At 39.5% G+C, this 19485-nt stretch overlaps 1 protein-coding gene across 5 annotated transcripts in view; it reads left to right on the plus strand.

Moving 5' to 3' along the window:
- RUFY2 (RUN and FYVE domain containing 2) overlaps window positions 1–19485 on the plus strand; it is a 44363-nt gene continuing 24878 nt past the window's right edge. For 3 of the 5 annotated variants that reach the window (XR_015157106.1, XM_086382723.1, XM_086382725.1), the window contains exons 1-11: window positions 1–543; window positions 1986–2159; window positions 4729–4846; window positions 11688–11789; window positions 12850–12973; window positions 13149–13210; window positions 14051–14116; window positions 14597–14666; window positions 16939–17040; window positions 17315–17431; window positions 18202–18369. Coding sequence is in view for 3 of the 5 variants with exons in the window: in XM_086382723.1 (XP_086238849.1) it covers window positions 342–543; window positions 1986–2159; window positions 4729–4846; window positions 11688–11789; window positions 12850–12973; window positions 13149–13210; window positions 14051–14116; window positions 14597–14666; window positions 16939–17040; window positions 17315–17431; window positions 18202–18369 (1305 nt within the window). In the remaining 2 variants the exon portion in view is untranslated. The remainder of the gene's footprint in view (window positions 544–1985; window positions 2160–4728; window positions 4847–11687; window positions 11790–12849; window positions 12974–13148; window positions 13211–14050; window positions 14117–14596; window positions 14667–16938; window positions 17041–17314; window positions 17432–18201; window positions 18370–19485) is intronic. The other 2 variants (XR_015157107.1, XM_086382724.1) reach the window with 1 other exon arrangement.

Here is a 19485-nt window from a genome sequence, read left to right on the forward strand (position 1 = left end):
GCAGCGGGCCTGGTTGCAGACGCCGTGGCGGCCGCCGCGCGCCCGAAGGGAGCTGCTGGCGGGGCCCAGGGAGTCCCCGCCCGAGACTGTATCGCCACCGCCGCCATGGGTAAGGGGAGCGGGCCGCGAGTGGACGCCCGGCCCTCCGTGCTGGCTGAGGCCGCGGCCAGGGGAGGCGGACTGGCGGTGTGGGCATCGAGGCCTGCGAGTCCAGACTGGGCTCCGAACCTGGGCTTGGGGCTGGGCGGGGGCAGCCGGGGACGCAGGGGCGCCCGGGGTCGCCATGGCAACGCGCGGCCGCCCCTCGTTCCCTCCAGCCTCCGCCCCAGTTCGTGGGCCTAATGGCCAAGGTTTCCCGGCTCGACGGCTTACAAGGAGCCAGCACAGGGCCAGCCGGGGTGCCGCTCCAGGGTCGGGGGAACAATCGGGGACGGGCGATGACTTTTCAGGTTTGGGGGAGGCGGAGGGAAGCGTCTCATGATTTGGCCTGGGTTCCGGACGCCGAGGGCGGGAGAGGGACAGCGATGCGGCGCAGGACCCCGGGTGAGCCCTCTGTGAGGGTGCTGGCGGTGTCCGGAGCCCTTGGGCAGTCTTGCTGTCTAGGAGGAAGGGAGGCAGGGAGGCAGGGAAGGGGTTCTAGGCCCAGGCAAGATGCTGGAACCCGGCATTGGCCGAGTGTGGGGGCCGCAACGCGGTCAGACGCATCCGCGAGCCCGGGCGGGGCGCGGCTCAGGTGTAAACGCTCTTAGGAAGCTGACGGCGCCCACCAGGACCTTCCTCCGAGCATTTAGTTATAAAGGAGCCGTTTGTCTTGATTGTCTCATTATACATTACATATTGTGATGGGCACTGTTAAGAAAAATGAGAATTGCTGCAGACTATGAAATATCGACTGGTTTCGTCTCCGAAAAAGGAGTCATATCACGATGCAGATTGGAAGAAATGATGTCTTGTGAGGAGATTCTCCAAAAGCTAGCTTGGCTATAGTATTTGTGACTGCATTTTTACGTTGCTTAGGATTCAGTGTCAGGCTTCACGCCTAGCTGTCTGTGATCAGAACTAGAATACTAGATCATTAGGAATCCTGGACTATTTATCCAGTGAAGAAAAAACTGACACTTGGTTTACTTGAACTAGGAAATTTGTCAAAAGACTGTGAGACGGTATACGAAAGTGCTTTATTTTTTGCACTTCATTTTGTCATCTGTGTTTGCTGAAAATATTTCTGCCAGCACAACAGTAATGAGAGTATGGGGAGCATCTGAATTTATAAGAAACTGAGGATAAAATTTGTATGGAAGAAAATCTTCTGTGAATTGAAAATATCAGTTAAAATCAATTTTTAAAAATGCATCCATTAACTTGGTATTTAACTGGATCAGCTGTATGGAAGGTCAGGGAACTTTCACGTGAAACTGGATCCTGCTTTTATTTCCTCTGGGGAAATGAGTCCCGGAATACAAAACTACAATTGCAATGAAAAAAGCAAGGTAGAGGGTTAAAATGAGTTAGAGTTGAATGGCTTTTCTTGTATCTCCCTGTTTTATTATTTACCTGTCATGTTTGTTGTGGGTGAAACTGGAATCTTAGAATTTTAACTACTTTTTATTTTATTGCCAGTTTATTCAGAGTACTTTTTTGCCTTTGAATTCATCCTTGACAGTTCCTGCTGTCCGCCTTTGTACCAGACCCTTAAACATTACTCCACACTTAAACTCCACAGAAAAATTGTAAAATGAATACTTGAGAATAGCCAATTAGCAGGATTTTGAGAATAATTCATAAACTTTAACTGGAGTGAGCATTGTCCTATGGTATGCATGAGACATAGAAAGAAAGTTAACTAGGGGTGTAGGTTAGTTAGGAAGACTTGTCCACCAAGGAGAAGCAGACCAGTCTTGGTTTTGTAGGGGAAGAAAATGGTTTGGATATTTTTTGATATCAGGTCTTGCAAGTGATGTTGGACTCCTTTCTTGTGCTTTCAGCTACAAAAGACCCCACAGCTGTAGAGAGAGCAAACTTGTTAAACATGGCTAAACTCAGTATCAAAGGACTCATTGAATCTGCTCTAAGTTTTGGCCGCACTTTGGATTCTGATTATCCCCCCTTGCAGCAGTTCTTCGTTGTTATGGAACATTGTCTGAAACATGGTCTTAAAGGTACTGGAAAATTTTTAAAAAATCAACTTTGGAGCGGCCCCCCTCCCATCTTAAACATCCTTAAAAATGTAATTTTTTTTTTTGAGGCCATAATTACTGTCACTTTAAAAATGCTGGGTGGGTTGGTTTTTGGAGAAAATACCCTACTGCTTTATGTTTCCTCATGGGTGGTCTTCAGAAAATCCTTAGTGTTTTGTAAAACGTGTATTTGATTTAAATTATTTTCTCAGCATACTCCGAACTTTTTTCCATTTTATTTTTTTTTATTTTTTTCCATTTTAGAACAACTATAGAGTTATTTAGAAAAATTTAAGCTTGATAATGCTGGTATGAACTATTATTACTAGTTTGTGCTCTCTTCCGGAGAAGGCAATGGCACCCCACTCCAGTACTCTTGCCTGGAAAATCCCATGGACGGAGGAGCCTGGTAGGCTCCAGTCCATGGGATTGCTAAGAGTCAGGCACGAGTGAGTGACTTCACTTTCACTTTTCACTTTCATGCATTGGAGAAGGAAATGGCAACCCACTCCAGTATTCTTGCCTGGAGAATCCCAGGGACGGGGGAGCCTGGTGGGCTGCCGTCTATGGGGTCGCACAGAGTCCGACACGACTGAAGCAACTTAGCAGCAGCAGCAGCAGTGCTCTCTTCAACAAATACAATAAAACACTTGATTGTTGAAATATAAACCTCCTTAGTGCATCGGAGAAGGCAACGGCACCCCACTCCAGTACTCTTGCCTGGAGAATCCCATGGATGGAGGAGCCTGGTGGGCTACAGTCCATGGGGTTGCTAAGAGTCGGACACAACTGAGCGACTTCACTTTCACTTTACACTTTCATGCATTGGAGAAGGAAATGGCAACCCACTCCACTGTTCTTGCCTGGAGAATCCCAGGGACAGAGGAGCCTGTTGGGCTGCCGTCTATGCGGTCGCACAGAGTCGGAGACGACTGACGCGACTTAGCAGCAGCAGCAGCAGTGCGTGGAAAACATGTCTAGAAAAATTGTCCTCTGGATTGGGTTATTGTAGAAATGTGAGTACTCCCTGAAAATGATGATAATAGTCAATAATATTTCATAGTATATGTATAATATTTCATAGTATATGTATAATATTTCATAGTATATGTATAGTATTTCATAGTATATGTAGAATATTTCATGCTAATGCTAATGCTAAGTCATTTCAGTCGTGTCCAACTCTGTGTGACCCCATAGACGGCAGCCCACCAGGCTCCGCCATCCCTGGGATTCTCCAGGCAAGAATACTGGAGTGGGTTGCCATTTCCTTCTCCAATGCATGAAAGAGAAAAGTGAAAGTGAAGTCGCTCAATCATGTCCGACTCTTAGCGACCCCATGGACTGCAGCCTACCAGGCTCCCCTGTCCATGGATTTTCCAGGCAAGAGTACTGGAGTGGGGTGCCATTGCCTTCATAGCATATGTATAATATACATAATGTATAATATTTCATTATATATGCATACCATGACTTATTTTACTACTGTCCTCAATGTACACTTAGGTTACTTCCAGTTTTTATTATTAAAATTGTGCTGTAAGGACATCTTTGGATTTATACATTTGTACACGTGTACAAATGCTATGGTTTCATTAGGACTCCTTGGAGTCGAATATCTGGGTCAAAGGATAGAGGCAACTTCTGTCTATAAAGACTTCATTGATCAAACAACAGTGACTGTGTTTCTTTCCCCACATTTTTGCCAACTCTTCATAGTCCCACTCTCTGAGTACTTCTTTTAAAACATAAGGAAGTTGACAATCTTATCTTAGGCCTTGAGTTTAAATTTGTGTTTTGAAAAACTTCCTTTCTATTAAAAAAAAATAGTGACGTAGATCTTTATTTTCCTCCAACTGGCTAAAATTGAATTTGCCAAATGATGGCCCAAGTAGTTACATTTTAAACTCTTTTCTGAATTTATTTTCCTTTACTTCACAAAATATCATGAGGCATATTCTAATAGTCAAATGCGTATTTTTATGAATCATTGTAAAGCGACTTTGTGCTGATTGATTTTTCTTCCCAAAGAAAAATTACCTATCTTGTTGGGTGGTGCGTATCATAAGAGTACTGAATTTACAGGAGATTTGGTCAGTATTAAGAAAGAAACATAGTGATTTCATGGTTTTATATTACCCAAATCTTAGAAACAAATAAAAGGAAAAGTAAAGTTGCAATTTTTTTGTGTTTAAAAGTAAAATAACTATTTGTCTTTGGTTTATTTAATAAATTGGTAAAGATCAACCAACTAGGGCCACCAGTCTTATTTTGGTACTGGTAAAGAATGAGCCTCGTTGTTTTTTACTTTAATTGCCTACTTGCATATTTCTGATGTGGAAGAATGGCCAAGATGCATATTTCTGATAAGGAAAATATCAGAATCCTGAGAAACAGGCTTCTGTTCAGTCGGGCTATATAGTGACAAGAGAGGAAAGGCTGTCTGAAAAACTACGTTACGTTAGAAATGTTGAAACTAAATATTGAACAAGAAGTTACTACAGTTTTGCATGTTTAAGTTGTATGCATTTATTATATTTTCTTTTTAAAGTGAGAAAATCATTTCTAAGTTATAACAAAACTATCTGGGGCCCTTTGGAACTGGTGGAGAAGCTATACCCAGAAGCAGAGGAAATAGGAGCTAGTGTCCGGGATTTACCTGGTCTTAAGTAAGTAATCCTATTACTTGTTCATCCCTAACCGTAGACCTGTATTTACTGTTCCTTAAAAGTACCTCACACTCTAGTTTATTATATTCTCTCTGCCTTATGTAGCCTTCTTGCATTCTCTAATAAAATTCTGTTTACTATTAATCAGTTCAAATTTTATTTCCTTTATGAAATTTTTCTTAGCCCCTTCAATAAGAATTAAGTGCTCTTTCTTTTATATTCTTATCACTGTATTCACTCCTGTGTTGTACCACTTACTTAAATTCTGCATTGCATTGCAGGAAATAGGGAAGTTCTTTTAAGATAGGGTGTATCAATTACGCAGTTCTGTTTCCTGAGTCTAAAGCTAGTTTGCAGTAGTAGGCCATCAGTACTATTTAGGTTAAATCCAGGACAGAGGCTCAGGAGATTTGAATTCACCAATAAGCCATTTATATACCACAAGACTTGGGCAAATTACTTCTCTTGTTGTGAAAATTGGGATCTATAATATCACCTGCCTGATTGACCAGATGAAGGTAGAGTGGGCCCTTAGTATCTGTAGGTTCTGCATCTGTGGATTTGACCAACTTTGGATCAAAACTGTTTGAAAAAGAGATTTTCTAGAAAGTTCCAAAAAGCAAAACTTGAATTTGTCACATGTGGGCAATTCTTTACATAGTATTTACATTGTATTAAGTATTATAAATAATCTAGAGATGATTTAGAATGTATGGGAGAATGTGCATAGGTAATACACAAATACTATGCTATTTTATAAGAGGGACTTGAGTATCCATGGATTTGGGTATCCGAGGGGGTCCCAATACTGAGGAGAAACTGTATATGAAATGTCTTAAAAGCTGAATGTTATAGCTAGTAACTCATGAATGTTGAAAAGTTTTTGCAGGTTTTTTGTTGTTAAGCCTGGGTTCTTATGTTCTTCAGGGTATGATTAAGATATAAGAGCTTCCTTTAATTATCTTAATTCTTGTGAAAGAGATAACTTTTTTAGAAAAAATGCTTACCATTTTTTGTCAGATTTATCAGTTTGCTTTCTCTTCAGTTCAGTTCAGTTCAGTCGCTCAGTCGTGTCTGACTCTTTGCAACCCCATGGACTGCAGCACACCAGGCCTCCCTGTCCATCACCAACTCCCGGAGCTTACTCAAACTCATGTCCATTGAGTCGGTGATGCCATCCAACCATCTCATCCTCTGTTGTCTCCTTCTCCTCCCGCCTTCCATCTTTCCCAGCATCAGGGTCTTTTCAAATGAGTCAGCTCTTTGCATCAGGTGGCCAAAGTATTGGAGTTTCAGCTTCAGCATCAGTCCTTCCAATGAATATTCAGGACTGATTTCCTTTAGGATGGACTGGTTGGATCTCCTTGCAGTCCAAGGGTCTCTCAAGAATCTTCTCCAACACCACAGTTCAAAACCGTCAATTCTTCGGTGCTCAGCTTTCTTATAGTCCAACTCTCACGTCCATACATGACTACTGGAAAAACCATAGCCTTAATTAGACAGACCTTTGTTGTCAAAGTAATGTCTCTACTTTTTAATAGGTGGGCTTCTCTGGTGGCTCAGACGGTAAAGTGTCTGCCCGCAATGCGGGAGACCCAGGTTCGATTCCTGGGTTGGGAAGATCCCCTGGAGAAGGAAATGGCAGTCCACTCCAGCATTCTTGCCTGGAAAATCCCATGGACGGAGGAGCCTCATAGGCTACAGTCCATAGGGTCTCAGAGTCGGACACGACTGAGCGACTTCACTTTCAGTTTCACTTTCAGGTTGGTCATAACTTTTCTTCCAAGGAGCAAGCTTCTTTTAATTTCATGGCTGCAGTCAGCATCTGCAGTGGTTTTGGAGCCCCCCAAAATCAAGTCAGCCACTGTTTCCGCTGTTTCCCCATCTATTTCCCATGAAGTGATGGGACTGGATGCCATGATCTTAGTTTTCTGAATGTTGAGCTTTAAGCCAACTTTTTCACTCTGCTCTTTCACTTTCATCAAGAGGCTCTTTAGTTCTTCGCTTTCTGCCATAAGGGTGGTGTCATCTGCATATCTGAGGTTATTGTTATTTCTCCCAGCAGTCTTGATTCCACTTGTGCTTCCTCCAGCCCAGCGTTTCTCATGATGTACTCTGCATATAAATTAAATAACCAGGGTGACAGTATACAGCCTTGACGTACTCCTTTTCCTATTTGGAACCAGTTTGTTGTTTCATGTCCAGTTCTAACTGTTGCTTCCTGACCTGCATACAGATTTCTCAAGAGGCAGGTCAGGTGGTCTGGTATTCCCATCTTTTTAAGAATTTTCCACAGTTTGATGTGATCCACAGTCAAAGGCTTTGGCATAGTCAATAAAGCAGAAATAGATGTTTTTCTGGAACTCTCTTCCTTTTTCAGTGATCCAGCGGATGTTGGCAATTTGATCTCTGGTTCCTCTGCCTTTTCTAAAACCAGATTGAACATCTGGGAGTTCATGGTTCACATATTGCTGAAGCCTGGCTTGGAGAATTTTGAGCATTACTTTACTAGCATGTGAGATGAGAGCAATTGTGCGGTAGTTTGAGCATTCTTTGGCATTGCCTTTCTTTAGGATTGGAATGAAAACTGACCTTTTCCAGTCCTGTGGCCACTGCTGAGTTTTCCAAATTTGCTGGCATGTTGAGTGCAGCACTTTCACAGCATCATCTTTCAGGATTTGAAATAGCTCCATTGGAATTCCATCACCTCCACTAGCTTTGTTTGTAGTGATGCTTCCTAAGGTCCACTTGACTTCTCATTCTAGGATGTCTGGTTCTAGGTGAGTGATCATACCATACTGATTATCTGGGTCGTGAAGATCTTTTTTGTATAGTTCTGTGTATTTTTGCACCTCTTCGTAATATCTTCTGCTTTTGTATATCCGTACCATTTCTGTCCGTTATTGTGCCATCTTTGCATGCAATGTTCCCTTGGTATTTCCAATTTTCTTGAAGAGATCTCTAGTCTTTCCCATTCTATTGTTTTCCTCCTATTTTCTTGCACTGATCACTGAGGAAGGCTTTCTTATCTCTCCTTGCTATTCTTTGGAACTCTGCATTCAAATGGGTATATCTTTCCTTTTCTCCTTTGCTTTTCACTTCTCTTCTTTTCACGGGTATTTGTAAGGTCCCCTCAGACAGCCATTTTGCTTTTTTGCATTTCTTTTTCTTGGGGATAGTCTTGATCCCTGTCTCCTATACAGTGTCACCAACCTCTGTCCATATTCTTCAGGCACTCTGTCTATCAGATCTAATTCTATGAATCTATTTGTCACTTCCACTGTATAATCGTAAGGGATTTGATTTAGGTCATATCTGAATGGTCTGAAGAGGAACTAAAAAGCCTCTTGATGTAAGTGATAGTGGAGAGTGAAAAAGTTGGCTTAAAGCTCAGCATTCAGAAAACGAAGATCATGGCATCTGGTCCTATCACTTCATGGGAAATAGATGGGGAAACAGTGGAAACAGTGTCAGACTTTATTTTTCTGGGCTCCAAAATCACTGCAGATGATGACTGCAGCCATGAAATTAAAAGACGCTTACTCCTTGGAAGGAAAGTTATGACCAACCTAGATTGCATATTCAAAAGCAGAGACATTACTTTGCCAACAAAGGTTCGTCTAGTCAAGGCTATGGTTTTTCCAGTGGTCATGTATGGATGTGAGAGTTGGACTGTGAAGAAGGCTGAGCACCAAAGAATTGATGCTTTTGAACTGTGGTGTTGGAGAAGACTCTTAAGAGTCCCTTGGACTGCAAGGAGATCCAACCAGTCCATTCTGAAGGAGATCAGCCCTGGGATTTCTTTGGAAGGAATGATGCTAAAGCTGAAACTCCAGTACTTTGGCCACCTCATGCGAAGAGTTGACTCATTGGAAAAGACTCTGATGCTGGGAGGGATTAGGGGCAGGAGGAGAAGGGGATGAAAGAGGATGAGGTGGTTGTATCGCATCACTGACTCGATGGACGTGATTCTGAGTGAACTCTGGGAGTTGGTGATGGACAGGGAGGCCTGCTGTGCTGCAATTCATGGGGTTGCAAAGAGTCGGACACGACTGAGCAACTGATCTGATCTGATCTGAATGGTCTAGTGGTTTTCCCTACTTTCTTTAAGTCTGCTTTCTCTTAGCTTTACGATTTAGGGTTTTGGGAATATGGTAATGTTTTCTGTTGTTACATCATCCAAATGTTTGCAAGTTATACTTGAGTGCTCAAAATAAATGGCAGTGTATCAGGGTAATACGATAACTGTTTTACATGAATTATCTCATTTAGTGCTTAAATCATTCTTAGAGTAGAGTTTATTAATAATTATATAGATGTGAAAAGTAAAGATCAAAGAAATTATAAGTGGCAGAGCCACAGATTTCCCTGTGGTGCAGTGGATAAGAATCTATCTGACAATACAGGGGACTCAGGTTCTTTCCCTAGTCTGGGAAGATTCCACATGCCATAGAACAGCTAAGCCTGAGTGCCACAACTACTGAGCCTGTGCTCTAGAACCCACTTCTAGAGCCCGGGAGCTGCAGCTACTGAAGTCCGAGTGCCTGGAGCCTGTGCTCCACAGTAAGAGAAGCCACCGCATGGAGAAGCCTGCATACCACAACCAAGAGTAGCCCCTGCTCACCAAAACGAGAGAAAACCCGCCCGAAGCAATGAAGACCCAGCACAGCCTAAGTCAATCAGTCAAGTTATTTTTTAAAAAATGGCAGAGCCAGGATTTAAACCCAGGTTTTAGAATTAAATAGCAAGTGATGTTCACACTTCATATTCCTCTCAGTGGTGTATAAGGTATCACAGTTTTTAACAGGGCTTCCCAGGTGGCCCAATGGTAAAAAAAAAAAAAAAATGCCTGCCAGTGCAAGAGATGTGGGTTTGACTCCTGGTTTGGAAAGAGCCCACACTCTAGTATTCGTCTATGGAAAATTCCATGGACAGAGGAGCTTGGTGGGCTATAGTCCATGAGATCTCAGAGTCTGACACCCCTGAGTGATTGAGCACAGGCACAGTTTTTAAAGAGGAAAAGGGAATTTAAACTCCAGAAATGGAAGAATTGCTTTTTATTTTAATATGAAAATACATGTTCATGTTGTTTTTAAAAAGCCAGACTCTGCGAAAGTAAAAAGTATTTTCTGGAGAATAGTGTTCATTAAAATGCTAAGCAGAAGAAATATGTTAGCTGTTAGAAGTGACAATTAAGTTTTTTCCCACATTACCTGACAAAAAGTTTTCTGCATAAGAAAATATAAAAGTGTGAGTGATGTATTTCTCTTTAAAAAGTCATTCATACTCTGTAAGTCTTGGTTTTAATTTACTAAATGATAACTTGGATAAGAGAGATATGAGATTTATTTTTTTTTTTAGCAGGAGAATACACCCACACTTTTATTTTCAATGAGTTTAAGTCCTTGAGAGGTATAACATCACATGAATTTTGTCTTCAATTGAAACCGTCTGGTGTCCTTTCACAGGCTCTGAAGAGCTCCAGTACCATAGTCCTTCATGTCTCAGCACAGAAAAGGAATTCAAGAGGCAGAGTGATTTATTAGAATAGGACACTTGTGAGTCTTACAAGTGAATGAGAAATACTGTGCCCGAGAACTTATTAGGTTACAGTTTTATAATCAAAGGAAAAGGGGGCAGGGGGGTGAAGACCTTTGTCTTTCTTCAGGAGACATCATGCTTCCATCATTAGTTCCTCCTCCAGGTTCAGCAGGGGAGTTTTCTTAAGTCTATGTCGTCAAGCTAGGTCCACAAATTACCTTTTTTTTTTTTTTTTAATGTGTGCAGAGAGCATGTCCTGGGGATCATTAACATACTGAGCTCACCGGGCAGTATGTGAGTCTCACGCCACCGTTGTTTTATTGTTTAGGGGCACGTCTCTTGCTTCTGCTGCATAGTTTTGTGGTTAAGCAAACCTGCTTTCCTGAGTAATCATTAACTTACTGCGGTCTACCATATTTTTTCTATTTACAGTCCCCTAGTATTCTGTCCCTGTTACAGGACCTTAGCAGGACGGTGGCTTCAGAATTTGGCATAGGTCATGCCGCTGTTCCATGAGCATGGATTATCTTCTCCAGCTGGTTTTGTTCAGTTTGCCATGAGGAGATACTGTGGCTTGTGTTTTTTTTTGTTTGTTTGTTTTTTTACCTGGTACACATCAGTACATCTCTTGCCTAGATAGAATTAACTTTCATCTTGAGCACAAACACCTTCAGTTTTAAGAAGAGCTGTGCGCTCCCTCTGGTCTGAGACCCTGCTTATAGCCAGCAAAAATGGCCCTGGGCCACAACCTTTCAGACATATTTGTTGTATTAGTTTTGTTCCCAGCAGGCCTCCATGTTAGAGAGATTTAATGTTCTAAAGGACAACTGGGTTAAAGAAACATTTGAAAAACAGCAAGCAGCCTAATGATTCTAATTAGCAACTAGATACCTTCTTAGCATTGTTATGCTTTTTAAAATTCAGATACAAGGCTAGTTATTTTTTGAGGGCATCATACTGCCTTTACTGATGGATTTTGCATAATCATGTTTAGAGGGGTAAGCCTATTCTGACAAAATATATCTTGTAGAAATATCCTCCCTGTTTAGAGAGTCATTTCTTTAAAGGCATGAAGTGGTACCTAGATGTCCTGTAGGTTCAGGTTTACCTTAGAGACTTAAATAGCTCTTAGGGATTGGTTTGCATGATCAAAGAACTGACTTAAAGCTCTAGAAACAAAGGTAAAACCATGATTAATTGCCTTTTCTCATTATTAATGTGTGTCTCAACAAAGGTAGGAGATGTAGTCTATAATCTTTGGGCAGAGACTGTTTTCTGACCATTTGGTTTTGCTTTTCAGGACCCCCCTGGGTCGTGCAAGAGCGTGGCTTCGATTAGCCCTCATGCAGAAAAAAATGGCTGATTACCTGCGTTGCTTAATTATACAAAGGGATCTCTTGAGGTAATTACCATTAAATCATGTTCATTTTCATTTTTTATTTCATTTATATCCTGTCTTCCAAAAAGGATAGAAGATGTAGTATGAAAAGACACACGAAACACATCGTGATGGCATAAAATAAAAGAAGGAGAAAAATGAGATAGAAAACCACGGTGGGGACATAACATAGATCAAGAACTAGCCTGAAAAATGAATACTGTAAGATTTTTATTGGCCAATAAGGTGGAAATTTGTATGTCATATTTTTAATTTTTAATTTTTTAAGTTACAGTTAATTCTATGAATGGAAATTTGTATTGAAATTTGGGGCTTTAATTGAAGAGGTTTCTTTTTAGATCTTGAATATGCGAACCGCTGCTTTGGCTGTATTGTGGGTATTTTTAAACTGTCTATTTAAATGGAAGGACAAATGTTTAAGACAGACTTTCAAAGCAAGGAGACTAGTTTTCAGAAGGAGTGGGCCTATGGCAGCCCCTCCATTCGGCCTTATTCTCTCAGAGTGCCTCTGTGATGTTCTGGAGAATCTGGTCATTTTTTATTTTACTCTTGACTCCAGGCCTCCCCGTCCATTACCAACTCCCAGAGTTCACTCAGACTCACGTCCATCGAGTCAGTGATGCCATCCAGCCATCTCATCCTTTGTCGTCCCCTTCTCCTCCTGCCCCTAATCCCTCCCAGCAACTCTTCGCATGAGGTGGCCAAAGTACTGGAGTTTCAGCTTTAGCATCATTCCTTCCAAAGAAATCCCAGGGCTGATCTCCTTCAGAACGGACTGGTTGGATCTCCTTGCAGTCCAAGGGGCTCTCAAGAGTCTTCTCCAACACCACAGTTCAAAAGCATCAATTCTTCAGCGCTCAGCTTTCTTCACAGTCCAACTCTCACATCCATACATGACCACTGGAAAAACCATAGCCTTGACTAGACGGACCGTTTGTGTATAGAAAGGCTAATTTTAAGATACCTCACTTAATATTGGTTCCATGCTTGTTACAAGGTATTGAGATTTTACAAGTTAGTTTTTGAAATAAATTTACAATTTTTATTATTTTAATTTTCACAGTGAATTCTATGAGTATCATGCACTAATGATGGAAGAAGAAGGAGCAGTAATTGTTGGGCTGCTGGTTGGCCTGAATGTGATAGATGCTAATCTGTGTGTAAAGGGAGAGGATTTAGATTCACAAGTAAGTGAAAATGACTGGTGCCAAAGGCACAGTATTTTCATTTTGTACTCTTCCTCTTTGATCCAGGTGTAAACAGTGCTATTAAACACTAAAGAAAAATTAAGGGGGAAAATCAGTTGCATTTTGGAGGTACTTCTAGTATTTCTGCTCTAAGAAATAACTTTATTTATTTCAGGTTGGAGTGATTGATTTTTCAATGTATTTAAAGAATGAAGAAGATATTGGAAATAAAGAAAGGTATGATTTTCTTAAGTTATTTCACATACTGTATTTTAGTCTGAAGTATGACTTTTGGTCATACCATTAGTTCAGAGACTCATTTTATTTATTTATTTATTTTTTGGTTGTGCTTCAAGGCTTATGGGATTTTAGTTCCCCAACCAGGTATCAAACCCAGGCTCTTGGCAGTGGGAATGTAGAATCCTAACCACTGAACTGCCAGGGAATTCCCCAGAGACCCATTTTAATTGTCAGCTCTCATTTATGTGATAAAAGAGATATAAGTTTATTATTCATAAACTTACAAATACTAGTTTAAGACTTGTGTTTAAAATAAACTTATTTGGTCTACTAAAGAGAAAAGATAATTATGTAATATGAGAGGTGCTAATTATTGCTACAATGGCAGTCCATCACAGTATATAAATGTATTAGATTAACATGTTGTATACTTTAAATTTACACTTCATATGTCAAATATATTTCTTAAAAAATAAATGCAAAAAATTTAAAAATATACTAATGGTATTGTTTAATATTAGCATGTAATTTATTTAACAAAGGTTAATAGTTTTTTAGTTTATAGCTTACTGCTATTTGATTACAAAGATTGTTGAATTTTATTTGAAAGGCAAGATAATGTTGGACAGGGAAGCCTGGTATGCTGCAGTCCATGGGATCGCGAAGAATTGGACATAATTGAACAACTTAACTGAACTGAAATGTTGTTTTCCGTTATGGTTTCACAACAGTTTTAGATGATTTAGACCTTTTGTGTATTTCTTGTTTGTTTGTTTTTTTGGCCACCCAGTAGATTCTTTTCCAATTAACTAAAAGCTGCTTTCCCCCCTCCTCTAGGAATGTTCAAATTGCTGCAATATTAGACCAGAAGAATTATGTTGAAGAATTAAATAGACAACTGAAGTAAGTATTATGGACACATAGATACTTAATACATTTTGGATATTGTCTTAAGTTTTTTTTTCCCCTTTTAGGTCATCTTAACCCTATTCCTTTTTTATAAGCATTTGAAAAGGGGTTGAGGGGATAGAGAGTGAATGGAAATTAAGAATACAGAAAATTATTTGAAATAATTGATTTTCAGCAGAAAATGAGAGTTATATTTTTAAATAGAATCTTCAGAGACATTTGAAAATAGAATTTCAGACTTATCACTCTACCTTCGAGCAAAAAGGCTAGGTAGGGTGAAAGTTTATGTCATTTTGGTGATTCAAAAATTAATTTTTCCTACTTTAGAGGACTTCATGTGTAAGTGTGGCAATAAAAAATTCAGACAAGGCAGTTGGTGCATGTCAGTCAACTTGATGAGTCCAAGATAACAAATTTTTTCTTGCCTTTGTGAGTTTGTGTGATTCTGAATGAGTTTTTCTTTATCAATTTCAGCAGCACAGTCAGCAGTCTCCATTCAAGAGTTGACTCATTAGAAAAGTCAAATACTAAGCTGATTGAAGAGGTATTGTAACCCAGCCATGGATGATTGTCTTCCAAGGACCTAGTATTGGCGATCTTTTTCCATTTTAAGTATGAATGCGCTAAGCACGTGCACATGTGTGAGCACACACACAAACACATTTTCATCATTATGATGAAATACTTGTAATTGATCATCATAAGTTCTAGAGAAACCACATATTATTCTCGGGCAAGTCCTCAGGTGAATCTGTGAATTATTGAGATACCCAACTTCTAGAAATGAGCTCCCCAATGCAATGCATACAAACTCTTCTATAAATAAACTGTAAATCTCATTTCTCGACTTGGATGACCTATATTTAAATAGTGGAATCACCTATAGTTAGAAATTGCCATTAAAATGATCCTGTCCCCCTTGTTCCCATATTCAGATTACTTTTCCTTACAAGCATCACTCCATGATCATGTCCACCCTTTCTCTAGCCTCCCATGTGTGAAACTCATCTGATGTACTCTGGTTTTCTGCATTGTCAAAGTAGCTGTTTAACGGTCACAAGTCAGAAATGTATCTCAGCTTTTTTGTTTTAACTTTTAAAAAAATGTTCTGGTCATGCCATACATCTTGCAGGATCTCAGTTCCCCGACCAGGGTTTGAGCCAGTGCCACGCAGTGACAGTGCAGAGTCCTAACCACTAGGCAACCAAGGAACTCCCTCACATCTCTCTCTCTTTTTTTTAAAATTTATTTATCTTTTAATTGAAGGATATTTGCTTTACAGAATTTTGTTGTTTTCTGTCAAACCTCAACATGAATCAGTCATTGGTATACATATATCCCCTCCCTTAAAAACCTCCCTCCCCATCCCACCCCTCTAGGTTAATACAGAGTCCCTGTTTGAGTTTCCTGAGCCAAAGAGCAAATTCCCATTGGCTATCTATGGGCTTCGCAGGTAGCTCAATGCAGGAGATGCAAGACAGATGTGGGTTTGATTCCTGGGTCAGGAAGATCCCTTGAAGAAGGAAATGGCAACCCACTCCATTATTCTTGCCTGGGAAATCCCTTGGACAGAGGAGCCTGGTGGGCTGCAGTCCATGGGGTCGCAAAGAGTTGGATACAGCTGAGCACACACACGCCACGTTGCTTTTGAGATTTAAAAAAAAACAACAAAAACGGCCTAGCCACAGAATTACCACAGGGGCTTCCCTAGTAGCTCAGACAGTAGAGAATCTGCCTGCAATATGGGAGACACAGGTTCGATCCCTTGGTTGGGATTCCCCTGGAGAAGGAAATGGCTACCTACTCTTGCCTGGAAAATTCTACAGACAGAGGAGCCTGGTGGGCTATGTCCATGGGGTCAAAAAGAGTCGGACATGACTGAGTGACTTTCACTTAACCATAGGATTGGTTTCTGTTGTCAGAGTTACTTAGGCTCCAGGAAGAAATACGTATTAGAACTATGAATTCTGTTTTCCATGTTAATTAGAATCCACATTCTTTTAGAACTGACCCACTTGTCCCAAACCAGGAAGCACGTGATTGTTTGCATGAGTTTTCATTGTGGTAGTTTAGGACCATTTGATAGTGTGATAGATTGGGACCATTGGAGAGAGCTGCTCACTAGTTTTGCCTCTTCTTGACCATAGGGGCACTGTGAAGTTCAAATTGCATTTCTGACAAAGTTTTTAGAAATTTATTTGCAAGCCAACATTGGGGATTGGTTTCTGTTTTCCTCTCCTAGAATCCCTTTTTTCCTTTTAGGCTTCAGAGCCAAGTCACTTACTTAGTCATTCGTATTTAATTTCATTCATATTTAACTCTGGTGGTGAGAGCTGTCTTATATTTGTGATGATCACTCAGTGTGCCCATATTTCACAAGGTTGCCCTGTTTGGTTATCATGAATGTCTGTATTACATTTTCAATTATAGCACAACTTTCCTTATAGATGTTGTTGTCTTTGCACAAGTCTTTACAGTCTTATTGTTTAACATATAAACAGTTGTCTTATTGTTTAGCCTATAATTCTTCATATGCTTACTCATGCGCTTTGTATTCAGGACATATTGTAAGTCATATAAACAATATGTTTCAGCTGACATACGATTTGGCTAACAAAAGGAAATAGAAATAGAGTTTCTTTAGTTGGTATCTTGGGATAATAGCATTTTTCTTATGAAAATTTCTGTAGATGTGAGAGACATTTTACAAGTTTTAGAATTTTATCTTCTGTTGTGAATAGCCATGAACATAAACTGTAAAGTGAGTATAAATAAAAATGTTTAAAATCCTTTTTTATTCCTCATTTTATTTTTAGTTAGCGATAGCAAAGAATAATATCATTAAACTCCAAGAAGAAAATCATCAATTACGAAGTGAAAATAAATTGATTTTAATGAAAACACAGCAGCACCTAGAGGTAAGTATAGACTGATTACAAACAGATTGACTTGCATCAGAAATAGCCACTTTGGGGGCTTTTGCATAGACTGGATATTTCTGTGCTGTATTAACTAATAGAAGTGATTATAGAATGGATTTATCAGATGGCACTAGTGGTAAAGAACCCACCTGCCAGTGAAGGAGTCATAAGATAAGAGACTTGGGTTCGATCCCTGGGTTGGGAAGATCCCCTGGGGAAGGCATGGCAACACACTCCATATAGAGTAAAACATTTTATGTTTTTGTCCTAGGTTACCAAAGTAGATGTGGAAACTGAGCTTCAAACATATAAGCATTCCAGGCAAGGGCTAGATGAAATGTATAATGAAGCCAGAAGGCAGCTTCGAGATGAATCTCAGTTAAGACAAGTAGGTTGCATTACAGTTACATTAGCAAAAATGATAATAATTTACCCATAAGCACTGGTTAAAATCTCTATCAGACCTTCCTTGGCGTGAGATAACAATCTCATTCCCTTAATTCCTTCTAACTTTTTAAACTCCCACTGTGTCTTTTATAAGCAGTGTTTTTAAACAGTGTTATAGTCAGTTTGTGAAATAGTGCATTGTGACCAGCATTACAGAAAATAGTGATGTATTCAGATATCAATATCAAAACAGTAAAATCTTATTTAAAGTTAACTTATTTTTTAACCTTTTAGGTTATGAAATATCAGCAGAAAAATACAGGTTTGTAGCTTGATGGATTATAAATACCTGTGTAACCAACCCCGGTCAAAAAGAGAGTCGAGAAACATGTCTTAAGATCCTCTGATATAAAATTCTTTAAGAAAAGAAATAAAACTTTGTGAAATGGTGTTTTTGACTTACCTCTGGCCTTATGTGGACTATGTCGTTTCTTTAGGGAAAATTAATACTGAGTTTATGAGGCTTAAAAGTCTATAATTCTTGAGCCAGTAGAATAGTGATAATTAATAGATTTGTAAAATGCTTTCATTTAACAAAATGTGCCTTTGAAAATATAGAACGTTGTTATAGGGCCTAGCTGATTTCGTTTAATGGGGCTTATAACTCAAAAGCAGTAGTCTGCATAGTGATTCTTGGTCTAATTAAACTGTTGTGTATCTGACTTTGACATCCTGAAACAGTGTGTGAGTTGAGGCTGTGTTGAATTGCAGGATGTGGAGAATGAGCTGGCAGTACAAGTTAGTATGAAACATGAGATTGAACTTGCCATGAAGTTGTTGGAGAAAGATATCCATGAGAAACAAGATACTCTGATAGGCCTTCGACAACAACTGGAGGAAGTTAAAGCAATTAACATAGAAACGTATCAGAAGTTGCAGGTAAGGAATATTCTTAAAATCTTGGAATTTCTTGTTATATGAATTAAGAACGAATATTTGTATGAAGGGTTTGATTTTGAAGAGATGAATTCATTGTAATTGTGCCATTTTATTAGTAAAAATCAGTGGCTTTTTTCCTAAATGGAAGCTGAAGAAATGTAATAATGCCAAAGAACAGACAAAAATCACCCGAATTTGTTTCTTGATGTAGACAGGTTAACAGATGAAGATTAAATCTTTTGGGAAAATTTAATCAAAATATGCAAGACATTTTTAAAAATTTCTTTGCACAATATAGTCCTGAGAGAGATTTAATTTTGATTGAAATGCTTCACTGTAATTGTTATGAGTTTTCTGATAAAGTGATGTTGCTGTTAAGTAGACATGTTGCCAAAAGCCTTTTACAATTTAATTTGAAAAAATCAGTGTATTTTCCAAGAGTTTATTCTGGCATCTCTGAAAACATTGAAGGTTGAGGGTTTTTATTCCCTTTATTATTAATGTATCTTTTTCTTGACTGCACTGCATGATTTATGGGATCTTAGTTCCCCAACCAGGAACTGAACCCATGTTCTCAGCAGTGAAAGCTCGGAGTCTTAACCGCTGGACTGCCAGGGAATTCCCCCTTTATTACACTTTAAATGAAGACTAATAGTAGTACTGCTTTAGATCTAGAAGTATTTTATTTTTAATTTATTGTTTTTTAACTGAAGTATAGTTGATCTACTATGTTGTGTTAATTTCTGCTCTGTAGCAAAGTGACTCATTTACACATATACATTGTTGTTTATATTCTTTTCCATTATAATTTATCCCAGGATATTGAATATAGTCCCCTGTGCTATGCAGAGGGCTTTGTTGTTTATCCATTCGATGTGTAATAGTTTGCATTTACTAACCCCAGACACCCTGTCCGTCTCCTCCACCCACACACATGGCAGTGAAAAGTATGTCCTCTATGTCTGTGAGTCTGTTCCATAGATATGTTCATTTGTGCCATATTTTATATTCTACATGTAAGAGAGAACATGGTATTTGTCTTTCTCTTTCTGACTGACTTCACTTAGTATGATAGTCTCTAGTTGTATCCACGTTGTTGCAAATGGCATTGTTTCA

Source organism: Bos grunniens, chromosome 28, assembly GCF_055505025.1.
Source record: "Bos grunniens cultivar Pamir isolate PY7600 chromosome 28, Bosgru_T2T1.0, whole genome shotgun sequence".
Lineage (NCBI taxonomy): Eukaryota > Metazoa > Chordata > Mammalia > Artiodactyla > Bovidae > Bos > Bos grunniens.